Here is a 22,381-nt window from a genome sequence, read left to right as displayed (position 1 = left end):
GTGCGTGCATGCGTGTGTGTGTGTGTGTGTGTGTGTGTGTGTGTGTGTGTGAGAGAGCAAGATAAAGATAAAGATAAAGAACATGCTGCATGTATGACGTTTGTTGAAAGTGTACAAGCTGTTGCCTGGCAAAATTAAAAAAATAATACTCCTCCCAACATAGACTCTCTCTCTCGCACACACACACACACACACACACACACACTGCCGGTGCAAAGGTGGCAGTACCTTTCAGGTGAAATCAATCTCATGGCTTCCTAGCTTAGAGCCTAGCTATCTTGAGGTAAGGTAAAGGGCATCAGAGTGTTTCAGCATACCACTAGAACAGAACCTTGTTGGTCACGTTCATCAATAACACAATAACATGGCTCGATGTACCTCTGCTGTTCGGCTCACTTGACCTGACTGATGTGATTTATGTGATAACCCGCTCCACCTCCCACTGAGCTGGATATCTGAGAAGGTGCTGACGCACGTCTTTTGACAAAACGTATTAAATCATTCGCACGCACACTGGGTGCTTCTGAACATCTACTGGAGCTCCAAGCTAACGCAAGAATAACATAGCTGTGTTTGCCCTATTTAAGTAAACACCGACCTTCGACATTTCTGCATGTTGGACTATGGCGCCTTTCTCGTAAATGTAATGTAATGTAATTAACAGTAAGGCTTAATGTCATGTTGTGATGTCATTTAAAGGAAATAAAAAATAATTACATTTGGTTAATGATGAGCAGTTACAGGAAGTCAACATTTGAGAACATCCAACACTGCTTGTCTGTTTTTAATAAGATGTAGAGAATGCTTTTGATGTTCTTAGGACTGTCAGTGGCCCTGCAAGGGTTTCTAGTCATCTAGTTCATTTGGAGTTCTCGTTGGCTTTCTCTGCAGTGTGGTTTAATGTAATCTGGAATTTCTGGCCATAGGTGAAGGGTGAAAGATGAATGTGCCATTTTGTGTTAGCAACAGTGCAGAGTTAGCTTTATACCAGTCTAAGTGAACCATAGAATGTCCAATAGATCACAGGGCATGTTAGCAATGAGCGTATGCGACTGACCAACAGTTGGCCAAGGTCAAGGTGGAAAAAAGTGCTTTCTTGCATGTCTCTTTACCATGAAGCTAAGGTCTTACCTTTCTTATGCTGTATGCCTGAAAAGAACTTGTTTATTTCACGCTTGACTTACTAAACGTCAAATTCCCGCAAAGGCCAGCCTGTCGAATGACAGCAGACTAACTAATGCGCAAGCACTCTGAGAGTAGCACGTTAATTGAACATGCGTTGATTCCTGTAATATGAGTGAAAACATGAGGCCTAATGATCCTAACCAGAACTCCAAAACCCTGAAAGGAAGCAACACGCGTAGCAAACAAACGATCACACTGAGACACTGTGCGCTCGGGCTGTTGCCTCAACTGACTCGACCTGCAACATGCGTTTGAAGTGCAGGCAATGTGAGCTGCAGGTAGCACACATAAGAGTCACACATCATGTTGCCACATGTTGAAAAATGTCAGAAATGCTGTCAGACGTTAGCCAGATGAATTTATGGCAAAAATGACACGTGGGGACTGTGGGAGCCCTAGGCTGACAGCAAGTTTTAGTGGAAATGATAACAAATACTGACAGGTTTGTTAGTTAGGAAAGGCACACCCCAAGTCAATTTATCAAGTCTGGGCAGCAAGGTCTGGGCCACCATGATAAAAGAGGGACATTGGGTGCCAGGGCATTTATAGATCTTATTCATTTTGTATGTACACACAATAATAATTATTATTATTATATGGGTTAGTGGTTTTATGAAAAATATGAAAAGATATTAAAGGTATTCAATTTGGGAAGTGTGTGTGTACACCACATAAGGTATACAATTTGGGGAGTCCAAGCATTTTGGTTCAGGCTTGTATGTTCTAATGTGTCTGTGAACAACTTTGTTTTTCAAAGCTGTACCATATAGCTGAGTGGATCAGCTTTTGAAAGTGGCAGTGCAAGTCTCAGTCTTTACTGATCAATAACTCAGTGGGTTTAACCCTGTTGTAACATGTAGACACAGAACAAGATGGAGTGAACAAAACACAAAAAAGGGGTTTTAAATGAAAAGCAAAGAAAGTAACACAGCACCAGCAGTACAAACATGGCACAGACAAACTTTGGCAGTCAACCATGCAGCTCAAACACAATGCAGCACAGAGAGGCACCTGTGGAACTTAAATAGGGAAGTAAGATGAGGACCAGGTGCAGGGAATTAAATAAACTGCTGTGAATGTGAGAGTGATCATGAGGTGCGAATGGTGGATCTTCAGCTGATTAACAAATGTGGCGTGACACCTGGAATGTCACAAGACTGATCATTCTTTTTATGGCGCAATTATTGTATCTAGTAACCTCTACAATCGTTAATAACCAAATTCTGAAATCATGAAAAACTCCAGAATTTCATACAAATAATTAAGTAAACAGCAAAAACCACAACAGAATATTCTCTCAGAGGTGGGAACTGTTAGAGGTGTCCTACAACTCCTGGTGCAGCAAGCCCTTTTGAATGGAATATATATTTTCAGATAGGCAACGAGCAACAGGCTTTATACACTTTCTACAGCCTTTTCTCTGCAGCCAATGAGCTCGCAGGTAATTTTTTTTCCCAGCTAATGGGGTGGGAGAGTGGGTGAGGTTATTTATGAGCATTAACATATAGAACTGGTATGATTTTTCACTTAGCATGAACGCTGTAACCATTTCACCGGATGTACAATTAAACTAATCCTAATTAAATATATTAGAAAATGGATTTGGCCTTGATGTTTATACAAGATCAGCTCTTACACTGTGGGCCTTCCTGGTCTTTAACCATTGTGCGCATTGTAACACAAACTGTATTGTGACACAAATACATTCTGTTGTGCATTTGTAGACGTACTGTTGCATAAGTGCATACTCCATGCCACCCTCCCACTTCTTATCAGCCAGTCTCCATTCCTTATCTTTCTCCCCCAGCCTTGAAACTAAGGTTCCCTGGCTCCGCCTCCTGATGCTGGCTCACCCAGTTCTCCCGTTCACACAAGCCTACACTAGCTCCTGTGTAACAATCACCATCGGGTAAACATTATCACCGGCTGTATGCACAATAGGTTTTCCCAGGCACAGGTTAAAGGTGTGATTAAACCCAACATTTAGAAGCCAAAAGCCAGCAATGAATTTGTAGATTTTTAGTCCTAGTTAACAGGAGACCATGCCACCTTTTACCACCATATAATCATTCACTGCTATGTTGACATTGTTTGGCTGACAAATCTTTAGGCCTAAAATAATTAGGCTTAATGTTACTGACTCTGCACTGGAAATCCTAGAGTCTAGAGCCAAGCTCATAGGAGAGCGGCACTGTTCCAAATCCAAGACAGAGGCTTAACATCCCTCTCCCCAAAACAAGCATTCCAGCATAATGGTTGTGTTTTACTTATTGTAACAATCAGGATTTTGGCTCGAGTCTTTTAACACATCAAGTGTCACAAAAGCTAATGCCGCCGTGTAATCTTGTTGATCAAGGGATCAGAGTGCATTACACCCCTCAGCCTTATGAATACTGCCAAAGAGCAACCCTGTGTTGCTGCAGCTCGGTTTTGCTGGCAGGGAGGGTGGGGTGCCCTACCTATTTTAAGACACTTCAACTTATGCATACACATTTAAGTAACCATAAGAATTCCAATTTTGCAAGTGACTTGCTGTCGTTTTCCAGTTGTTTAGGCGCTAATCCACTCTTCGGACTTGGCAGTGTACCAACAGTGTGATTATGGTATTAGCCGGGCTTTTTAAACTCAAATCCTCCAGCAACTCCTACAGCCATTCAAGAGCACTGAAATGAAACTGATCTGGTTTTCCAGGTACAGTAGTGTTGTTGTGTGAGCTTTTATTCCAGAGAGCTCCTCGGCAGTGCAAAGGAGCTGTCAGCCAGAGTGATGACACCGCATTCCATATATGTACGTAAACCCACTGATGATGCCCAGCAAGCATGTTGGCCTGGATTGGCGATTAGCTAGCAAAATGAGATATAAAGCTGTGAGAACAATGTGATTGGGCTATCTTGCACTTAAACTAAATTTGGTTCTGATCAGGAGATAAACAAAATTGCATGTTTTTTTTTTTTTATCAGAGAAGGTCAAACCTGCACCCAAATGTCTGATTCGAACACTTTTCAAGAAGTCATTATCCATAGTGTTTATATGCATTTTTATCAACAGCCTTAATAATTTCAAACATTTGATCACTAAAGATTCAGTGCTATAAATTGTTCTTACTTTCATTAAACAATTCATTCATCTTAAGATGAAAACCAGATTGCATTTTAGGTGCCTTTCCTACAGCTACCCACATCATCCTGAAGTGTTCACAAACTTTCTTTCAGGTGTACTTGTGTTAGACAAAGGCTGCTGCCCTTGTCTGAGTTCTTGGTCATGGAGCTAACAAGCCTTGAAAGGGCTAGCACTGATTCATCCATTGTTCAGTGCCTTTGCACAGTCAAATCAATGAAATTCTCCCTTTCCACTTTAATCTGTATAAAGTAATAAAGCTGAATTTTGTAGATCAGAAGGAATTGCTTGATTTGTCTAAAAGCTACTAGTGTAAACCAAGAAGGGGAATTATTAATTTACAGAGGATAAAACAGGAGTCTACAACCTTCCCACAATTTTAGCATGATGCGTATGCTCGCCTATGCCCCCCCCACCGTTCTGTCCAGATCCATCTCTAGTCATCATCTCTCCCCCTCCTTTCCATGTCCGTGTGGACCCTTCCTGTAATTACCCAAACTTCGGAATGCTTCAACTGTGACCAGACTGCACCAATCAGACGGATAGATTTAGACTCATTGCAAAAGACCAAACTGTAGGTAGACTGTAATTACGGTCTTTTTTTCAGCTTGGTTCTTTAAGGTATGGATGAAAGACTACAGACAGATCTCTGGGCAAGCACATGGCCTCCAGAAATGTGCCTAGAAATCAGTTTTTTTTTTCTGGGAAACAGGGTGTGGTGTCACGTCTTTTATAGCACCCAGACACGTGCTCACTGAGAATGTTAGTCCGGAAGGGACAATGTGAGGAGAGAGAACTAGTGCGCTAACACACAATCACATGCAGATTACGTAAGCATGATACCCACAAAGAGCCATCAGCCATGTCTCAAGGCGGTATCGGGAACAAGACTGGCGTCCAGAATTGTCCACATCTCCAACAGTGTGCCAACATACAAATAAAGCATCTTTCACAACCTCTCTTGTACTAGTGAGTGGGTAATGGATTGACTGTGTCCTCACAGTTGGAAAAAACAAAGCTAACGTGTCTAGCGTGAATTTGTGCGTTAGAGGCGCATGCAGCATTGCAACATTTCAGTGTTATTCAGTACATGGGTAATGGAGCCAAACCTATGTTTACAACTGCTTTTGTGGTGGTGTCCATTGTAAACAAGAAACAACAAAAAATAAATAAAATAATTAATTACCCTCTTCGATTTGCATGTTGTGCTCTGGGTCCCATGACATTATATATATATATATATATATATATATATATATATATATATATATATATATATATATATATATATAATTCACAAATATATATAAAAGATAAAATGAATTAGTAGATGTAACATATATTATATGTGCGGGGACACATGACAAACTGAGACAGCCTTGTACTTAAAACCTGAATGCCTGGGTCTGGGAGGCTGCAGTGTGTGTAACAGCAAACCCTTCAGGTCATGCAGCAGGAACAACCCAGTAACCCGAGACCTGAATGACTGAAGGAAACATTTGAAACTACTCCAGGCTGTGCCTTTAAGAGATAAAGCCCAGATTGTTGTATCCTGGGGCTCTCAAGTCCAAATGGCGACGTTTATGAACCGTCATCATTGTATCCCAGCATCACAGCTCACCGCGTCCAGCACCGCTTGGCTTTCAGACAAAATCAACATCAGTCACTGATAATCTTAAAATATACTCATTTATTGTTCATAAATGTTCATTCATCAAATGTCAAACATTAGCCTAATGACATTATTCATATTACTCTTCGAGATTAAATATAATAGTACATAGTGGAGGATTTTATAGTCAAACATTTCTATTTCAAATATTACTAACACATGCTGAAGTGTCTTTTTGGCATTGCACCATTTTCCCGCTCCTCAGAACGGGAGGGAGCTATACAACATCAACAAGGGCTTCATTGGCACATACTGGGCTTCTGCTCAGCCTTTCAGATGACACTCTGACAACACACTTTATACCTAAGTGCCACTATCTCTCACACACACTTCATCTCATGCCGTAGTACACCTGGAATAACCATGATTTCTATGGGGAAAAAAACCCTAAACAAAATCCAATATACATAATAACAAAGTATTTTTCTCTCAACCAGAAGGAGGTGGGTTTGCACAGCTAAAATGGCACAATAACATAGCTGGGGGTTGTGGAATAATATGAAGTGCTGTGTATTGTGTTGTGCCTGCAATTAAACGATTAACTGGAATAGAAGTACTTTAATGCACTTGGTTTATTCATGATGGACATGTAGATCTGTACATTTCCAAATGCATGTCTACTGTGCAATATGTCCTTTCAGCACTTTGTCTCATTGTGTTCACTTGTTCTAAAGGTAATAGCTGTTAGATATAGCACATGTAATTTAATATGTTGCAGGCACTGTGAAAGTAGACATTTAAAGAAGCTTGCAAATCAAGTGTTTATTTTCAAGTAAAATAAAATAATATAAACAATCATATCGACTGTGTTGCTGTCAGCAGAAGGAGCACTGTGACTAGAGGACTAGTACAGTTGAGACGTGGTCATGGAGCTGGCCACTGCAGTTTACTTGAAGTTGCAACGGACTACGCGTCCTTTGAGAGGCTGGGGGGGCCTGAAGTTGTCCTGCATATGTTTAGGAGCCTCTTCTTCTGTGGAGAACAGCAAACTACGGAATATAGTCATCTAGGGGCAAGGAGAAAGAGACAGAGTGAATTAGAGAGTTCATTCATTTCTATTTCACTGTTTTTTGGAGGAAATGCAGAGGCGGACTACGCATTACGCTGGGCTGTGTGTCCTTCTCAGATCATTTTAAGGCTGAGTGTCCAATAACAGCTGTTGTCTACATGCAATACAATGCTGGCACATTTGTTTGAATATCAATACACTCAAAGAAAATTATGTAGTGTTAGTTCCTTTTGTTTCAGTGCCAGGGTTCTAGTCCCCCCACGTTTTTAGCTAACCTTCCACCACCTTTCTGAGTCCTCTGCCACGCACTGTGTCCTGTGGTCTGCAACTATTTCCCTCGTCTTGAACTAAATGCAGAGGACGCTTGCCCCGAGCAACGCTCACTTCCTCTGCCAGCGCCAAGTGCACCACCATGATTTCTCTCAGCCATGGCGGGAACACAGTTAGGATTTAGACCTTGCCGTGTCAAAAACGGCAGCTCACGGAGCAGCAGACCACACTGAATCACTGAATTATTTCAACTTGCAGAATTATCAGACTGGTCACTTGTGCTTCTTTTTAAACAGCAGTCACCATAAATGTGAACCAAACCCTTAAAAAGGCTTAGGAACATCCTAGTACTTTGGCAGCAAGTAGGAACGTTGCTGTCAAACCAGTGTTGCTGGCTGGGTGGTGTTTATTCGCGTTGGCGTGGGTGGGGGAGTGTCTGTGACAAAAGGCATGTGAGATATCCAGATAATTATGACATGACAGAGCAGGATTGTCTAGAGTTTGGTACTTGAATGAGGAAAACATCCTTCACCCTCTTCCAAACAACGGGTGGGAGATACCACACCCTAGCAAACACTACTGCACTCCCACCCCTTTGGCATCGAGGAGCATCGAGATAATGTAATCTGTCTAAACAGGAGGTAAACTTAAATATGTCCTCCCTGTTTTTTCAAGCACTCACGTCTGCTAATTGCAGTAAGGACACATGCCACGTGTCCGGAGTAGGTAAATAAATAAGTTCATACTGAATAACTTTTAACTAATCAGTTTCATGTTACTGAACAGTTCATGCTTCATCTAGAGCACAAATCCTGAAAATGAGTGAGACAGCATGTGCACTACACAGCTGCTACGATGCTTATACTTACAACACTTATAACCATTATTTGACTTCCATCATAGAAGCCTGGCTTTACTGCACAGATTTATACAGCAGGTATTATTCTACTAGCTGTGTAGCTGGGGGGAAAAAAATGTCATCAAACTATATTACCTCCTCACCGGTCCGTTCTTAAATATTCCAAAGTATGATGGCTAGAATAGGACAGTTAGGATTGTGAGCCGATGGGTTTACAGTAACGGGTCACCTTTTCTGCTAGCCGTGCACTGGGCATTTCCACATATGGCAAATCCTCATTTGATGATGGAACAGCATACCTGGGCATGGCTGACACTGACTGCATCCTTCAGCACGATCCAGGTGACACTTTCACACAGAGGGGGTGTGGTTAGAGAGCCTTCATAAGTCCAGTAGTGCAGATGATGTGGCAGCAGGGTTTTTGGGTCAAAGTTTGTAAATTCGGCTTGCTTGCCCTGGAATGGGGGGGGGGGGGATCAAATGTTACTTTTATGAATGAATGGACAGATAATTAAGTAAATAAAAATTCTGAGGCAAAAGACCCTCTCACCTTTGACTGGATGGCACTGAGTTTATCTAGCACTTTCTGCAGACTTGGATTGGCACTACCAAGCTAAAGGGGTCAAAAAGAAAAAAGATTGACACATTGAACAAATTTGACACATTGAATGAAACTGATTCCATACATCCCATGGAGTGAATTTAAGGAGTGAAGTTTGGCATAACCTTGAGGAAAACGCCAACAACAGCCAGCCCGTCGGGCTTGTCTGAGGCCTCGCTAAAACTCGGGTACTTGGTGTTCCAGTGCACCAGGTGAAGCTGGAGACGAAAGGAAGCATTTAAACCAAACCATGGCATCACAGCATGCACTGAACAGACAGGCATGACACAAGACCATGGGAGTCTCTATTAGCCAACAAGGTCACATTATCAGGGTTTATGGGCAGATTCAACGCTGCCTGCACTACAAGACTGAGGCATAATACAGAGAAGAAGGAGATAGGGAAGACGAGGCATTTCAGTTGCCATTTATGCATCAGTGTTTCTACTGTTATTTTATGTGCACAGATTCCTCATGTGCAGCTGTGAGACCACCTTATACGCCAGTCTGATCTGTTTCTGGGAGCCTTTTAGAGCATGGTGTATTCTGAACAACTAGAACTGTAATCCAGTTGAACACCAACTACTGCAGTTTTATGGTAGCGTCTCCCCACGCAGTGTCTTTTAGTTTAGCATGAAGCACAAACACACTCCAGACAGGAACGGAGATGACAGAGAGTCTGTCTGAAGTGTCACCAGGGAGTGCCGGACTCTACCTCGCAGGGGAACGGGATGCCCCCGATGGTGTGCTCAGATCCATGGTCATCTCTGCTCCCCCAGTGGAAGTGGAACTGCTTCAGCCTGTACGTGCCAGTGACAGGCCCTCCACTGAGAGCTACACACACACACGCACACACACACAAACACCAGTTAGTCAAGCAACTGCATTATACAGTATAAACAAATGATGCATCGTGTCAATAATCTGCTAAAAAATGCAGTCTTTGCACTCTGCTATGTGCTCGTATGCAGAGTATTAAAGAAATAGTTCAAGAATGATTTCAAACCAGGCGATTGATGAAAACTAGTGGAAACTATTGTGGATAATGTCATTTTCATAATGCTAACTGGTCCCTTTGTTTACTTTTTTTTCAGTCACAGTAGCATTCTGGATGGGATATTCTTTTAAAGTCACAAGAAAAAAAAGAAATAATTACAGCCCCTATGATCAAAAACTCTGAATGTGAACAGCAAAAGCATGCCATAAAGATTTATATAATAATTATTTGTCCAATAATTATTTGTCCATAGGCAAAGTCAGTATAATATTCATCTTGAGTTTCACTGAAAATGGCAAGTGTTTCTCATTCTTCAGTATCACTGTTTCCATGCGGTGACCCTATACTGAACATCTGCGCACACAGCCAGAGTATTGAGATGGAAGTAATGACGTCCAAAGATTACATTTTCGGGACGCTAACTGCTTCCTCTTGCCTCCCCTTTATCGCTAGCATTTTTCCTTTAGCGCACAAGTGTAGAATGTATGTTTGTTCTCCTTCGACTTAAAAATCCTGCTGAAAAAAACTCTCCTTGTCAGTCCAAGCGGGCAGGGGGGATCTGACTCCATTCTACTGCCCATAATAGAATACATTAGGACTGAAGTGTACATAAAGCATAGTGGAGCGGCTGATGGCTCTAGCCATGGGAAACGGAGCGCTCTTATTGGACGCTCTTATTTCAGAAGTGGTAGAAGGAAATTAGAGTGAGCCGACTGAAATCAGACTCCACAAAGCGTGTTTACGAAGCAGGACTGAAAACAAAGCATGTTGTTTTGGCTAGCAGGGGGCACATCTGCTAGTGGAATATCATCCAAGCAAAGTCCTCTGCAGCTAATAACTTTCAAAAAGATTTTTAAAAAAGAGTCACAAAACAGCAATGAGGATGTATTTAAAGAAATGGCAGTTTATTTTTGAAAATGAAAAAATAAATAAAATATATACTGAAAAAATACCAGTACCAAAAGGTCATAAGCACTCTACCTGTATCACTTCATTTTGTAGCAAAACCTAATGACCTAATGCCCATAACCAACCTATGGCATCATCTATCCTGTGTATTGTTTCATTGAGATAATGTAGTGGAGCAGGTAAAAACATGGCCATTACAATCATCACTCATGACTCTTCTCCGACAGTTGAAAGGAGGTGTATTTGAGACTAAATCATTACTTTTCCTTTGAGTGCCATATTCTCGCTGCGAGCTCCTGGGTGACTTGTTCACTGTGCCCATGTGTTATTGGTTGTGGCAACCTGTGTGCAAGAACCCTTTTTGCCACAAGAATGAATACAATCTCTCATTTGTCTCTCATCATTGTCACTGATGCTCAGACAATTTATGTTTGCATACATATTAACAAGGAGCCATCTGAAAACCTACAGGGTGACCAAGTGATAAATGCACTCACTTGATTTGTTGGTATCGTCAGCAAAACCCACTTGGAAGGAATGGCCATTGTTGATAATTTCAGTAGCAGTGGAGGGCTCGTACTTCAGTTTAAGATGTTTGAGAGTGGGATCATATTGTGCTTGGCTTGGTATAATCTCAATAGGAGACTGTCGGGTTCCATTAGCAACTGGGTACATCTCGCCCCAGTGAGCTGGCCCTGTAAAATTAAATAAAATTCAATTCAAATAAAATTTGCAATCAACAAATTTTTTTGCCACCATGCACTTGTGGGGAAGAAATCATTATATGTAATTGTAGCTATAAGTGATTGTGCTTGAGAAAGATTTCATATTCTTCCAAAAAAAACTTGATATTCATCTGCACTGTTAAGCAATTGTTTTTTACAATTGACCAACATATACATTTCTTTAATAAGTACTTTCTATAGGAACTGCTACTTGTACAAATGTAACAAGAAAGATCACTTTATTGGCAGTAAAAAAAAATGTTTAAAAAAAACCTATTGGACGGGAGTGAAATAAATGCAATATGAAAGCAATAAGAAAAAATCGAAAATAAAACACAACCGGTCTAGTTTATGATCAGTGTGATAGTTTATGGATTAGCAGAAGAAATAGGTTTACCATTATCATCTCCATATCCCCAGTCGTGTGACATGGTTCCTGTTAAGACTTTTCGGGAAACTGAAGTTCGTGTATTGTCTACCTCACACTGTAGATGCTGAAGACAAGCCGGTGACTGCCAGGGCGTCCTGTCAAATGGCAGCCTTTATATAAGCGTCCCATCGACTGGCGCAAAAGCCTTATCTCAAATCAGTGGGCTTGGCAACATAAGCTCAGGGCACGTCAGACACCCCAGGAGGACTTAATTGGAGTCTGTGTAAAGAATCGGTGCACGTCCCCCTCCCGATGCACTTCTCCATACTGTCTCGTCCCAAAACCATTGCGATGCTCGCTCCGGCGACATCTAAGGTGCTTTGTGGAGAAGGCTATGGAAGTTAGTCTGCATTCCGATAGACGAACACTACCGTGCCAGCGCATTTGCCAGTTTTCGGGCTAGATTTTTCTGCATGAATGCCTGGAGTCTGATCCCACCGTCATGCCATTTCCCTCCGAGCGCCAATACGTTATTGCGATGTCTCACACACTGAGAGAAATCGGACTGCACTGGGACAGAAAGAAGGAGGCGTTATGCCTATGGTGCCTGTGAACATTCTGTAATCCGTATTCTGACACATACTCCCGTCCTCCCGTAACCGACACCCTGCCCGGCGCACATTTAAAGGGACCAGTAGACTTGTAGGATAGTTACGAGCGTTACGACAGCGTACTAAAATGCAACAGGAGAGATTAAACTGCTTATGTGTTTCGTGTTGGAGTGATAATATTCATTTGCGCGGTGTTGACGTGTTGATTGTTTATCTTATACAGCTATATATATATATATATATATATATATATATATATATATATATATATATATATATATATATATAGAGAGAGAGAGAGAGAGAGAGAGAGAGAGAGAGAGAGAGAGAGAGAGAGAGTCTCGTGTAATGAACTAGTTGTGCACAAAATGTATTATACTCCCATATAAAATAATTTGCTGCCCTCGTTTGGCTAACTCATGAAAAAACGCCCAGCCAAATAAATCACAAATGAAAATGCCAACGTAACTGTGATTGGGGGAAAAAGGGTTTTAGGTAAACATTTTTGATAACGCATTTATTTAACCTATATAATTTTAAACAATACAAATGGCAGTAAAGTAACAAATAGGAACGATTTGTTTACTCTTTGGATCCGCCTTTTCCACCCCGTCCACGAACACAGCTTAAGTTGTCATGACTTCACGTTCGAGAGACAATGCAGGGTGTTTATTAATAATGCTTAGTTATTTCAATATAGATGATAAATGTATGATATTGTGGTATACACTATGCAATATATTACAATATTTATTTTAATGATATCCTATGAGTTTATCAGTCACTACCTGTATTAGCTTGTTAGCATCGTTAGCTGCTAGGGAGACTGTTAATCATTAGATAGGAAGATAGGAGCTGGTTCAACCAAAACATTGCTTTACATAGCTCTCTCGGTGGTAAAGATTTATCTACTCTATTCGATATATAAAGTCTTTCAGTCAAACAGTTAAACGTATACAGATTGCGTTTACATAACTAACCTATCCAGCTATCCAGTCTTGTCCAGGAGGAACGTCGCTAATTTCTTGCTTTTCGCATTTCAATTGAGAAAGCACTCCAGTGTTAACAACTCTTCCTTTAACACGTTTTTTGTCTTTGTTTTTGTTTTGTTTTATTTTGTTTGTTTGTTTGTTTGTACAGCGTGGGTTATTTTTTGTTTTTTGTTTTTTTTTGCCCCATTGCTCAAATGGCGACCCTGTGCACTTAACAGATGCCGCCAAAACTGACGGAGGTGGTGGTGGAGTAATGGGACGTTGAGGAGCGTCTCATGAAGTGACTGACAGGAGGTTAAACACAGGCAGGACTCCGGTCAGTTCTTCAAATAGGTTTTCTCAGGCAGCTAATACACATATGCTAATACACATACCCTTTTTTCATATTTCGTACTTATTTGACTTTATTTGAATTAGTAAGAAGGCGGGGTCGACTAAAGTGCAGTTTTGAGTGAATGAACTTCACTGGAGCAGGGATTTATTCTGTGGAACTCAATACAGTACCTAGACTTTCTTTTTATTTCAAAGCATCTTTACAAGAACAAAGTGTAAAGGCCCCTAAAGAGCAAGCCAGAGGCAACTGTAGCAAAGAAAAAACAACCTTGGTTGAAGGAAGAAACCTTGGGAGAACCAGACTCAAAAGGTAACAAATCCTCCACTTGGTGACAGTGGATCATACTGGATAGAAAATGTACAAAAGCAATTAAGTAATAAGTCAGGTGAGTCTGGGTGGCCAGGTAGTCATCTATGTTCCTGAAAGAGGAGAGCAGGAAGTGCAGGTTCAGGTTATGCAAGTCAAGGTGGCTAGGTAGTCCAGCTTGGGGAAAGGAAAAGATCATTCTCAGTCAATTGATGTCAATTTCTTTTTATAGAATCATTTACCCTATTAATGCCCTGTCTCTTTCTTGTTTTTCCTATATTTATAAAATAAGTGAGTTAATAATATATGTTCTAAGTAAATTATATTTTGAGCCACTAGGTGGCAGAACAAAACCATTATTCTGGGGGCTGCCGTCGGAAGTGAAAAGTTGCAGTGGACATAAACAATAACCTATGGAAGAACTTTGTCAGTTTATTCACTTTTAAGAAAATGAAAGATTCCTTGACATTTAATTAAAAGAAAAAACAATTGTCTCAGCTAAAACTCCTTAACAAACTGATATTGGAAAGCAAAAATCTAAGATGTTTGTTTCTGGTGAAATACATCCAAAAACGTAAACAGTCTAGTAAAGTACCTATAAATTTGGTTAACGCAGTATTAAATGTGCACATGCTGAACACTGTTTACGAAAGGAAGGGAAACAAATGAACAATTTCCACATTTACCCTTGTTGCATAAACTTATTAAATGTGCCAATGAGCATAACACAGACAACAGACGAGGTATTTAAGTGAATTTACAACTGGGCAAAAAGAAAATAACATTAAACTGATTAATGAACATTAAAAGAATGAGCATTAAATTGACCAGAAATATTGATAATATTGTGTATGATTAACAGTTTGTCCAGAAATGTGTGGAATATTAAATTTTTCAATGGAATATCCACACTGGCTTACAGAGGCCCAGCTTCCAACTCAGCTTTCAGCTTCCATCCGTCTTGTTTCTAGTAGCACATTGTGCTTGTTAATCTGAGTTTAGTGAACAGGCTAATTGTTCATGAGAAAACACTTTTACACTTATGTTAGCACAGCGAACATAATGCAGATTAAAGAAAATTCTTCTGAAACCTTACAAACTATTCCTGTTCTAAGAAATGAGGGCTATTCAGTATAAGAAACTGCCAAAATACTGATAAGGTGGTATGTATTACCACTTTTGCAGAAGTGGGCAAACTGGCTCTAGAATGCTAGAAAGAGAAGTGGGAGGCCCCAGTGCACAACTATGGAAGAGGAAAAGAACATCCAAGACTGAGAGTTTGAGAAACAGAAGCCATACAGGTCCTGAAACAGCAGCTTCGTTATATGCTACATGCAAAACATTAGTCATCAAAACACTAGTTTACATTAAAGTGCTACATGCAAAACACCATTGACAGAAAAATCACCATTCTCAATATTAACAGATAAATCATATCTGAGACTGGATAATAAAAGGAAAAGATTGAGATGGGCAAAAGAACACAGACACTAGACGGAGAAATATTAGGGGAAAGTTTTACGGAGAGACAAATCTAAGTTTGAGGGATTTGGATCACATGGAAAACAAATTGAGACGCAGAAAAGATGTACAGATGCTGGAGGAGTGAGCGATGCCATCCGCCAAGCCTGATGGGGTGAAGTGGTGAGTAAAAGGGATCATGAACAAAGAGGCCACTCTGCAATTTTGCAGCGCCATGTCTCACCCTCTGGACGGCACTAGACCGGAGCCAATTTTATCCTACAACAGCCGAAAACGCTCAATTTACTCCAAAAGAACTGAGGCAACGTGTTGCCTCAAAAATTGAGCCTCATAACTCACATAGCTGAGGTTCATGGTTGGGGTCACTACACTTAGAAAATAATAATGCGGAACATGAGAATTAATCACAAGTTGACGTTATTCAAATTGATAATTTAAGACTAGTTGATTTCATTTATGAAGTTGATTATACTTGACTGATGGATTTATTGAGGTTTTATTCGTTGAATATTCTATTTTATGTAACTAAACAACACAATATTTCAAATATATGAATTTGTTTATTAATCAGTATGCTGACAATAGCTTTATATAGCTTGATCACACGCTCATGCCCATTCGAATTCTTTTACACCTAAACATGTCCTGAAGACTGCAATTATGTGTTGTATGAACTCAAATACGTATTATGCAATACATAAATGAGTCCATAAAGAACATAAATAGCATGTGGAAGGTCATGGAATATCTGAATGTTTACTCAAATGTAACAGATCAAATTACAAGTATAGCTAATATCAAACTCTGAACTTGAAACAGAATCTTGTAATTATAACTTAAAACTAACAGACAGTTTACATTTGCAGCCAAAGTCGTGAAAGCAACTTTGATTTCCAAGTTTTGATGAGATTACCGATTATTGCATTGGTATAGTAAAGACCAACATCAGGTTTTACAGTGAATCCTGTTGAGCTGTTGTGCGAGTAGCTTGAACAGAGTCCTGAAAAGGCCACAATAGGAATCTTTTTTTCTTCATGTGCATGATGTATTAAATTGTGTTCATTGTGCGTACAAATTAGTTTACAGTGCCAACTAAATACTAAATAGAGATCCTGTAATCGCAAGTTGCGCACACAATGTAATTTACTTGTGCATTCATTTTTTTGTATGTTGAGTACTTGAATGAATAAAATAGTTTTGCTTTATTTCACCAAATCACACAAGAGCTGAGCACCACTTGGAGGATAGTTCCTCATTATGGGCCTGTATAATTCTGATTTGTTCAGCACTGAGTCATTAAAAAGCACTTATATAGTTACTTCTACGTTATGGGATGTGAATTTTAACTATAGATTAGAAGATCATGCTGTACTCAAAACCAGATATCAGTATTTTAAAATATTTCAAATAAATTATAAGCATTAACAATATCTTGATCTTGATACAAGTTGACCTCTTTTTTTGACAAAAACATTTGGCAAAAGTGTTGGACACTGGATGGTGAAACACAGAGACTTCACAGATTGCTGTTGGTTCATGTGGTTATTCCAGCATGATGATGAGGGTCATTTCTTATAAGTGCTATCTTTGCACCTGTTTGTGAACCACTTTTCAGAAACCTAAAATGTTTAGTTATTTATTACAATGAATTTAATAAATCAAACTCGATTGTGTATTGTATTGCGCCTGTGTCGAAAATCACACTTAAAGTCAGTACATTTAATCAGTGCACTGCTCACTAGCCTTCAGTGCTTGCACAGTGGGCACAGTGCTGCTTCATCTCTATGTAGTTTCTTGTTGCCACGTCAAACTAATTCATATTCACCATTTAGAACGTTGCGCACACAAAACCAAAATACAGTTCTTGCTTAGCCTCTTGAGAGCTCTACAGAGGATGGAGATTTTTAAATTAAAGAATATTTTTATACTTTAGTTTTTTTCTGTGCTTTACGGATACATGCTGAGAACACTTGCAACCTATTGTGAGCAAGAGGACTGACAAGAATATGGCTTTACTGTCATGAATATGCTGATTTGGATCATTGGATTATTTGGATCATATGGTTACACCATGAATTCAGTAAATGGTATGCACACAGTTTTGTGACCTCTGTTTAGAACCTCATGGCAATATACTAATTTGTATACACAACAACATCAACAGAGTTACAGAATGGCAAAACTCTGCAGGGCCATAACTGATACCAACGTCAGATTCTTTGACGAAATCAAAGTTTTAATGATAAAATTATTATTTCAATCAAATATTGTTTATTTCTAAGATTATCAATGTTTTCTGTTCACCTTGCAACTCGTTTAATAATAAAAAGTTTGAGTTGTCAGGGAAAATGTTACATTTTCTGCGTGACCCAAAACCTTTGACATGTAGTGTATTATTTATTTTATTTGTTGTCTAATATCAGCACAGCTGTAAAACCCAGTACAGTCTCACTGTAAGAATTGTCTAGCTTCTGAGATCCCAGCCACCTCCTTAAAAAAAGGTAATGCCGATTCCCAATGATTGAAGCAACAAACTCTGGTGCTTCTTTCCATTTCTTATTATGGCTAATCATGGGCGACCGCACTACAAATCTAGATCTGTGAAAAGGAGAAAAATCCTTGTGCATCCCACCCATTCTCCATCCAAGCCTCTGTGTGCTGCAGTAATGGCAGTGGAGAATGGGAGAACTTTCATTTGCTCCTCATTCAACTGTGTGATTAGACTGTGGTGAGGTGGTGTGGGGTGGATGCTGTACAGATGGTGGCATCGGGTGGTGTCTGGGGGTGGGTGCTCTGCAGATTCGGCCGGCTGCGTCATTGCCCGCCGATTACCCATTATGCTGCCCTCTGAGCCTCTTTAACACCTGATGTTGTGGTCTAATTGGTGTCTACCCAAGCTCATTTTTAAGGGAAAGTATGATTACAGTGACCATAGCCTTTATGAACCCTGTTACATAAATGTCTTACTCACGCTATACTATCAGTTTCATGACTGGTCCTGTATGCTTGGCTTCTGTTTTCATGGTCTGTTCTTGTTAAATGTCTGTACCTCTATGTAAATTTCAGGCTGTAATTTGTGCTATTTCTGCTGCACACACACACCCTCTCTCTCTCTCTCTCACACACACACACACACACACACACACATATATATATATATATATATATATATATATATATATATATATATATATATATATATATATATAGTATTTTTGGTGTTTCCTATAAATTCAAAGGCATCTGTATAGTAAAACATGCACAATAAAATGCAGAATCAAAGCTGCAGTTGTTTGTGTTCTGATGTAATGAGGGTTGACATCTCTGCAAACACTCTGGCACACAGTGTGCACATCCTCACCTGGTGTCGCAGCAGCCAAGGCAATGACAGCATGTTTGCTCCATACATCATCTACTATTGTCCCTTTACTGGAGAATACAGAGTCCTTAAAGTAATGCAGTGTCCCCACTGTACCGCGGCATTACCTCAAATGTCCCACAGAGTAACTACGTTGTCGTTTCCTTTCTGCCTGTGCACAGTCACCCACAGCGAAGGAGGGGAGGTCACAGAGCCCGGAACCATGGAATCCGGCGCTGACCAACTACCGATCCTTGGCATGGATTCGCAAAGATGAGTGACAGAGAGAGAACCGCCCGCTTTGTTCCACCAATCACAGCTGAATAGAGGCTGCTTCCTGTCCTTTCTGGCCCTTCTAAATGACAGGCCTGGTCTCTCCAAAGGTGAAGTTGCTCTCACGACAAGTCTGTGGTTAAAACGTGGCATAAGGCTAGCAGTAAGTGCTATTTTTCTCCCTCTCCTCTCCCAGTGCCTCTGGGTTTTACTAAAGCCCTGGTTCCTCAGTGAAAGGGTGGTACAGAGACACTGAATGGTACTCCACCGATGTCGCTGAAATACACAAAGCTCAAAACAGAGTCCTTTCAAAGTGCCTCTTGGCCTGCGGCGAATACTGGGATACATACAAGACATCAAACAAGAAAATTATGGTAAGAATATTTTCTAATTACATTTATCGAAATTCTTCTTAAAGGTAAAGGAGAAAAAAGAAAGCGGATCCTGTCCTTAGAAGTCTTTTTTTCATCCTCCCGTTTGCCGTAGGTGTCACTATCCTTCAAAACTGAATGATTCGAGTAATCCAGTGAAGAGTAATGGAATAGACTTAAACTTACTCTAGACATAAAATAATGTCCTCGCTGTGGAATAACACAAAAAGGTTGTAGGTTGTCAAAGCAACACTGAAAATTGCCCCGCTCATGCATTTGTCATCAATCAATACATGAAAATGATCCATTCATAATCGTTTTACTTTTCTGTTCTCCATGTTTAACGTTAGTCTATGTGGCATCGTCCAAAACCTGGCACGGATTAGGCATGCCGACCAAACAAGAACTTTGTATGAAATAATAAATTTATCTAAAGGGTAACGTTTTTCAAGCACAGAGATATTTTCTCATAAGCAAGACCTAGGTTATTCTGTCCATTGTGAGAGCCAAAGTAGTCTACTTTTTTGGAAATTCAAAGTTGTCCTACGTCCTGTAGAAATAGGTAAAACAAATGTACAACCCGGACGAATTGCACACCTGAAAGAGAATCACCCCTCTTCATGTGGAGGGAAAAGCGTCACTTTCTTTGACAGAGATTTTACAAACTTTTAAATCTTTTACAATGATTTATTGCCGTCGCCGCCTCTGAAGCTCAACGATAAGAACGGACCTTGTCGAACTTAAACCAAAGAGGGGCGACATAGCTCCAAAAATCCCTCCGATTGCAAAGTAATAAACAAATGAACATATATTTCCAAATGTTTTTGCTACTAGCTAGATAGAATTATTATTTTTGTAATGGTCTCCGTTTTACTGTAGATTGAGCAACTGTAGTTTAGGGGTGACGAACATATCCTGTGGTGTGACGCGAGACCTGACCTCGGAGTGCGCGAACGTGCAATTAAACGGCTTCAACAATTAAATGGTTAAGTAATCGTTAAATATAACGGATACATGTTTAGCGCGTAGAGTGTCCCATTAAGAGTGTTTGGCTGTAGGAACGTAATGATTTAAGGAAACGTTTGTGTTTTAAAGTTGTTTTGAGTTTAAAACTATTGCCTCTGTGTCACCGTGTGTATCTTAACTGTGTATCTTAAGTTTAAAGACCAGCCTTCAGATATATTATTTTTGATACGCCTTTTACAGAAATTCCTCCAGAAGCCTTAACCTATGAGCCCCGTTTACACAGACCATAAGTCATTTTTCATCTTAGGATGCATTCGTTGAGGTTAAACGGCCGCTCCATTCACTCCGACGTCCGATCCGCTCCGCGTTTTCCGACACGCTATTCTGAACCGAGGACCATATTCGTATCTCCGCTGCAGCAACAGCGCGCTGTCAGGTGCGCAGGGGAACGGCTCGACTCTCGTATCTCAAGCAGCCCTCCTCCGTCCACAGCGCTTTTCTTGTTCTGGTCGGTACTGCTCACTATTTCAGGAATATGAACTGTGATTAATACCGAATCCGAGGTAAGCCTTTATTCTTCCTCTGAGCTTTTGCAGTTGATCCACAATAGCACAGAATGGTTCTATATGGGTCTATATTGCAAATTACCTTAATTGCTGAGGCAAAACCGCGCCATTCATATTGCACTGAATTCTTTCAGATACGAGAAGACCACATTGACTAGAAAATGCATCTGTACTGTCTCCCGATCGATGTTTTACATTGGTCAAGACTTAAATGTTATGACATCGCGTTCCGTCAGCACTGCCTCTTTATCGCCAGGCTGGTACATTACGCCTGACGTATAACAAAGACCGGCTTGCTAGCAATTTGTATCGACTTTCGTGCTGCCAGTGATGTAAACCTGCGCATTAAACGATAATCAAATTTATCTTATTGAGCTTATCAGAATCAATAGAGTCGCACCACCTACGCCACAGTGTGAAACGGGAATATGCAGGCAGTAATAGGCATCTATCAGTCTAATGAATTAAAACTGGAAGCCCTTTACCCCAGCGCACTGGTCTCTTGGTTTATTGGTTGTTTCCAGGAGAATTATGTGGCTTATACGTCCGTGCTTCTGCTGATACCCGGTAGCCTATATCTCACTGGGATTCATGACTGAATTCCAATGTATCCTACTTACTATACGTGACTTTCCGTCTGGTGAGATCAATCCCTGTGCGCATTCGCAAGATGCGCACGTGCTTATATCTCTTTCTACCCCGAAAAAGTGTCTCCATTATTGCATGAGTTGCTGTCCTTTCAGAATTTGTTTGTCTGTGTATACGTGTCTCCATTATTGCATGAGTTGCTGTCCTTTCAGAATTTGTTTGTCTGTGTATACAGAAACAAGAAAGTACACGAAGTCCAGTCTGATATCAGACTTGGTGGAGGGTGACAGGGACCCACTTTAATTTCTTGTCATCAGTCATCACAACCTGTTTCCATGGTCGCGACCTGGTGACATTTCTGTCCTCTTGGGGTTCACCACAACCGTATGAGGAGAAGCCTCACCACCCAGTTCGGACTGAATCGTAGTAATTGCTCTTTCTGTACAGTGCAGTTCTTTTAATTTTCCTACAGTATAAAAGCTCTCTCTGGGCTTCAGGATGCATGCGAGAGCACCCACCTGGTAAGGCAGGTGCGCAAGGTGGTTGCAGCAGCAAGATCGTGGGTTTCATTTCCAAGGGGTATGCATGCCGTCATTCTGAGAAATATACGCAAGCCACTCTGCAGAAGAACATGTACCAATGCAACTGTGATGTGTTCCTGTAGCTCAGCTGGTGCATCAAACACCCCAAGGTGCCAGCAACACCAAAGTCATGGGGGAAGTGCACTTCCTGTCATACTCATAAATATGTTAGTTGCTCTGGATAAGAGTATCTGCCAGTGCTGGTAATAGACTCATAAAGCAGTGGTAGCCAAAAGAAA

General features: G+C 40.5%; 2 protein-coding genes across 3 annotated transcripts in view; one reads left to right on the top strand and one right to left on the bottom strand.

Annotated features, from left to right (window-relative positions):
• Window positions 1-6,717: 6,717 nt before the first annotated feature.
• cahz (carbonic anhydrase) lies at window positions 6,718-12,249 on the bottom strand. Its single transcript, XM_035528653.1, has 7 exons — window positions 11,742-12,249; window positions 11,117-11,314; window positions 9,429-9,547; window positions 8,839-8,931; window positions 8,663-8,725; window positions 8,412-8,567; window positions 6,718-6,980 (listed from the first exon to the last, which is right to left on the bottom strand). Exons 1-7 carry the CDS (start codon window positions 11,773-11,775, stop codon window positions 6,861-6,863), a joined length of 783 nt encoding a protein of 260 aa, XP_035384546.1. The 5' UTR covers window positions 11,776-12,249; the 3' UTR covers window positions 6,718-6,860.
• A 6,831-nt stretch (window positions 12,250-19,080) lies between these two features.
• dlgap1a (discs, large (Drosophila) homolog-associated protein 1a) overlaps window positions 19,081-22,381 on the top strand; it is a 78,845-nt gene continuing 75,544 nt past the window's right edge. The window contains exon 1 of one of the 2 annotated variants that reach the window (XM_035528572.1): window positions 19,081-19,444. The gene's annotated coding sequence lies outside the window, so the exon portion shown is untranslated. Of the gene's footprint in view, window positions 19,445-20,852; window positions 20,971-22,381 lie in introns of those variants that run through there. The other variant, XM_027001269.2, reaches the window with a different exon arrangement.

Source organism: Electrophorus electricus, chromosome 7 (assembly GCF_013358815.1).
Source record: "Electrophorus electricus isolate fEleEle1 chromosome 7, fEleEle1.pri, whole genome shotgun sequence".
NCBI lineage: Eukaryota > Metazoa > Chordata > Actinopteri > Gymnotiformes > Gymnotidae > Electrophorus > Electrophorus electricus.
The sequence above is the reverse complement of the archived record's forward strand: the minus strand, read 5'-3'. Positions and strand labels throughout refer to the sequence as shown.

Excerpts from the sequence above, each read along its gene's own strand:
- cahz (XM_035528653.1), bottom strand. The coding sequence starts at position 11,775 with ATGTCACACGACTGGGGATATGGAGATGATAATG. Across the intron at positions 11,315-11,741 it reads GGGATATGGAGATGATAATG|GGCCAGCTCACTGGGGCGAG; the intron begins GTAAACCTATTT and ends TTAATTTTACAG. Across the intron at positions 8,726-8,838 it reads TTGTTGGCGTTTTCCTCAAG|CTTGGTAGTGCCAATCCAAG; the intron begins GTTATGCCAAAC and ends TGACCCCTTTAG.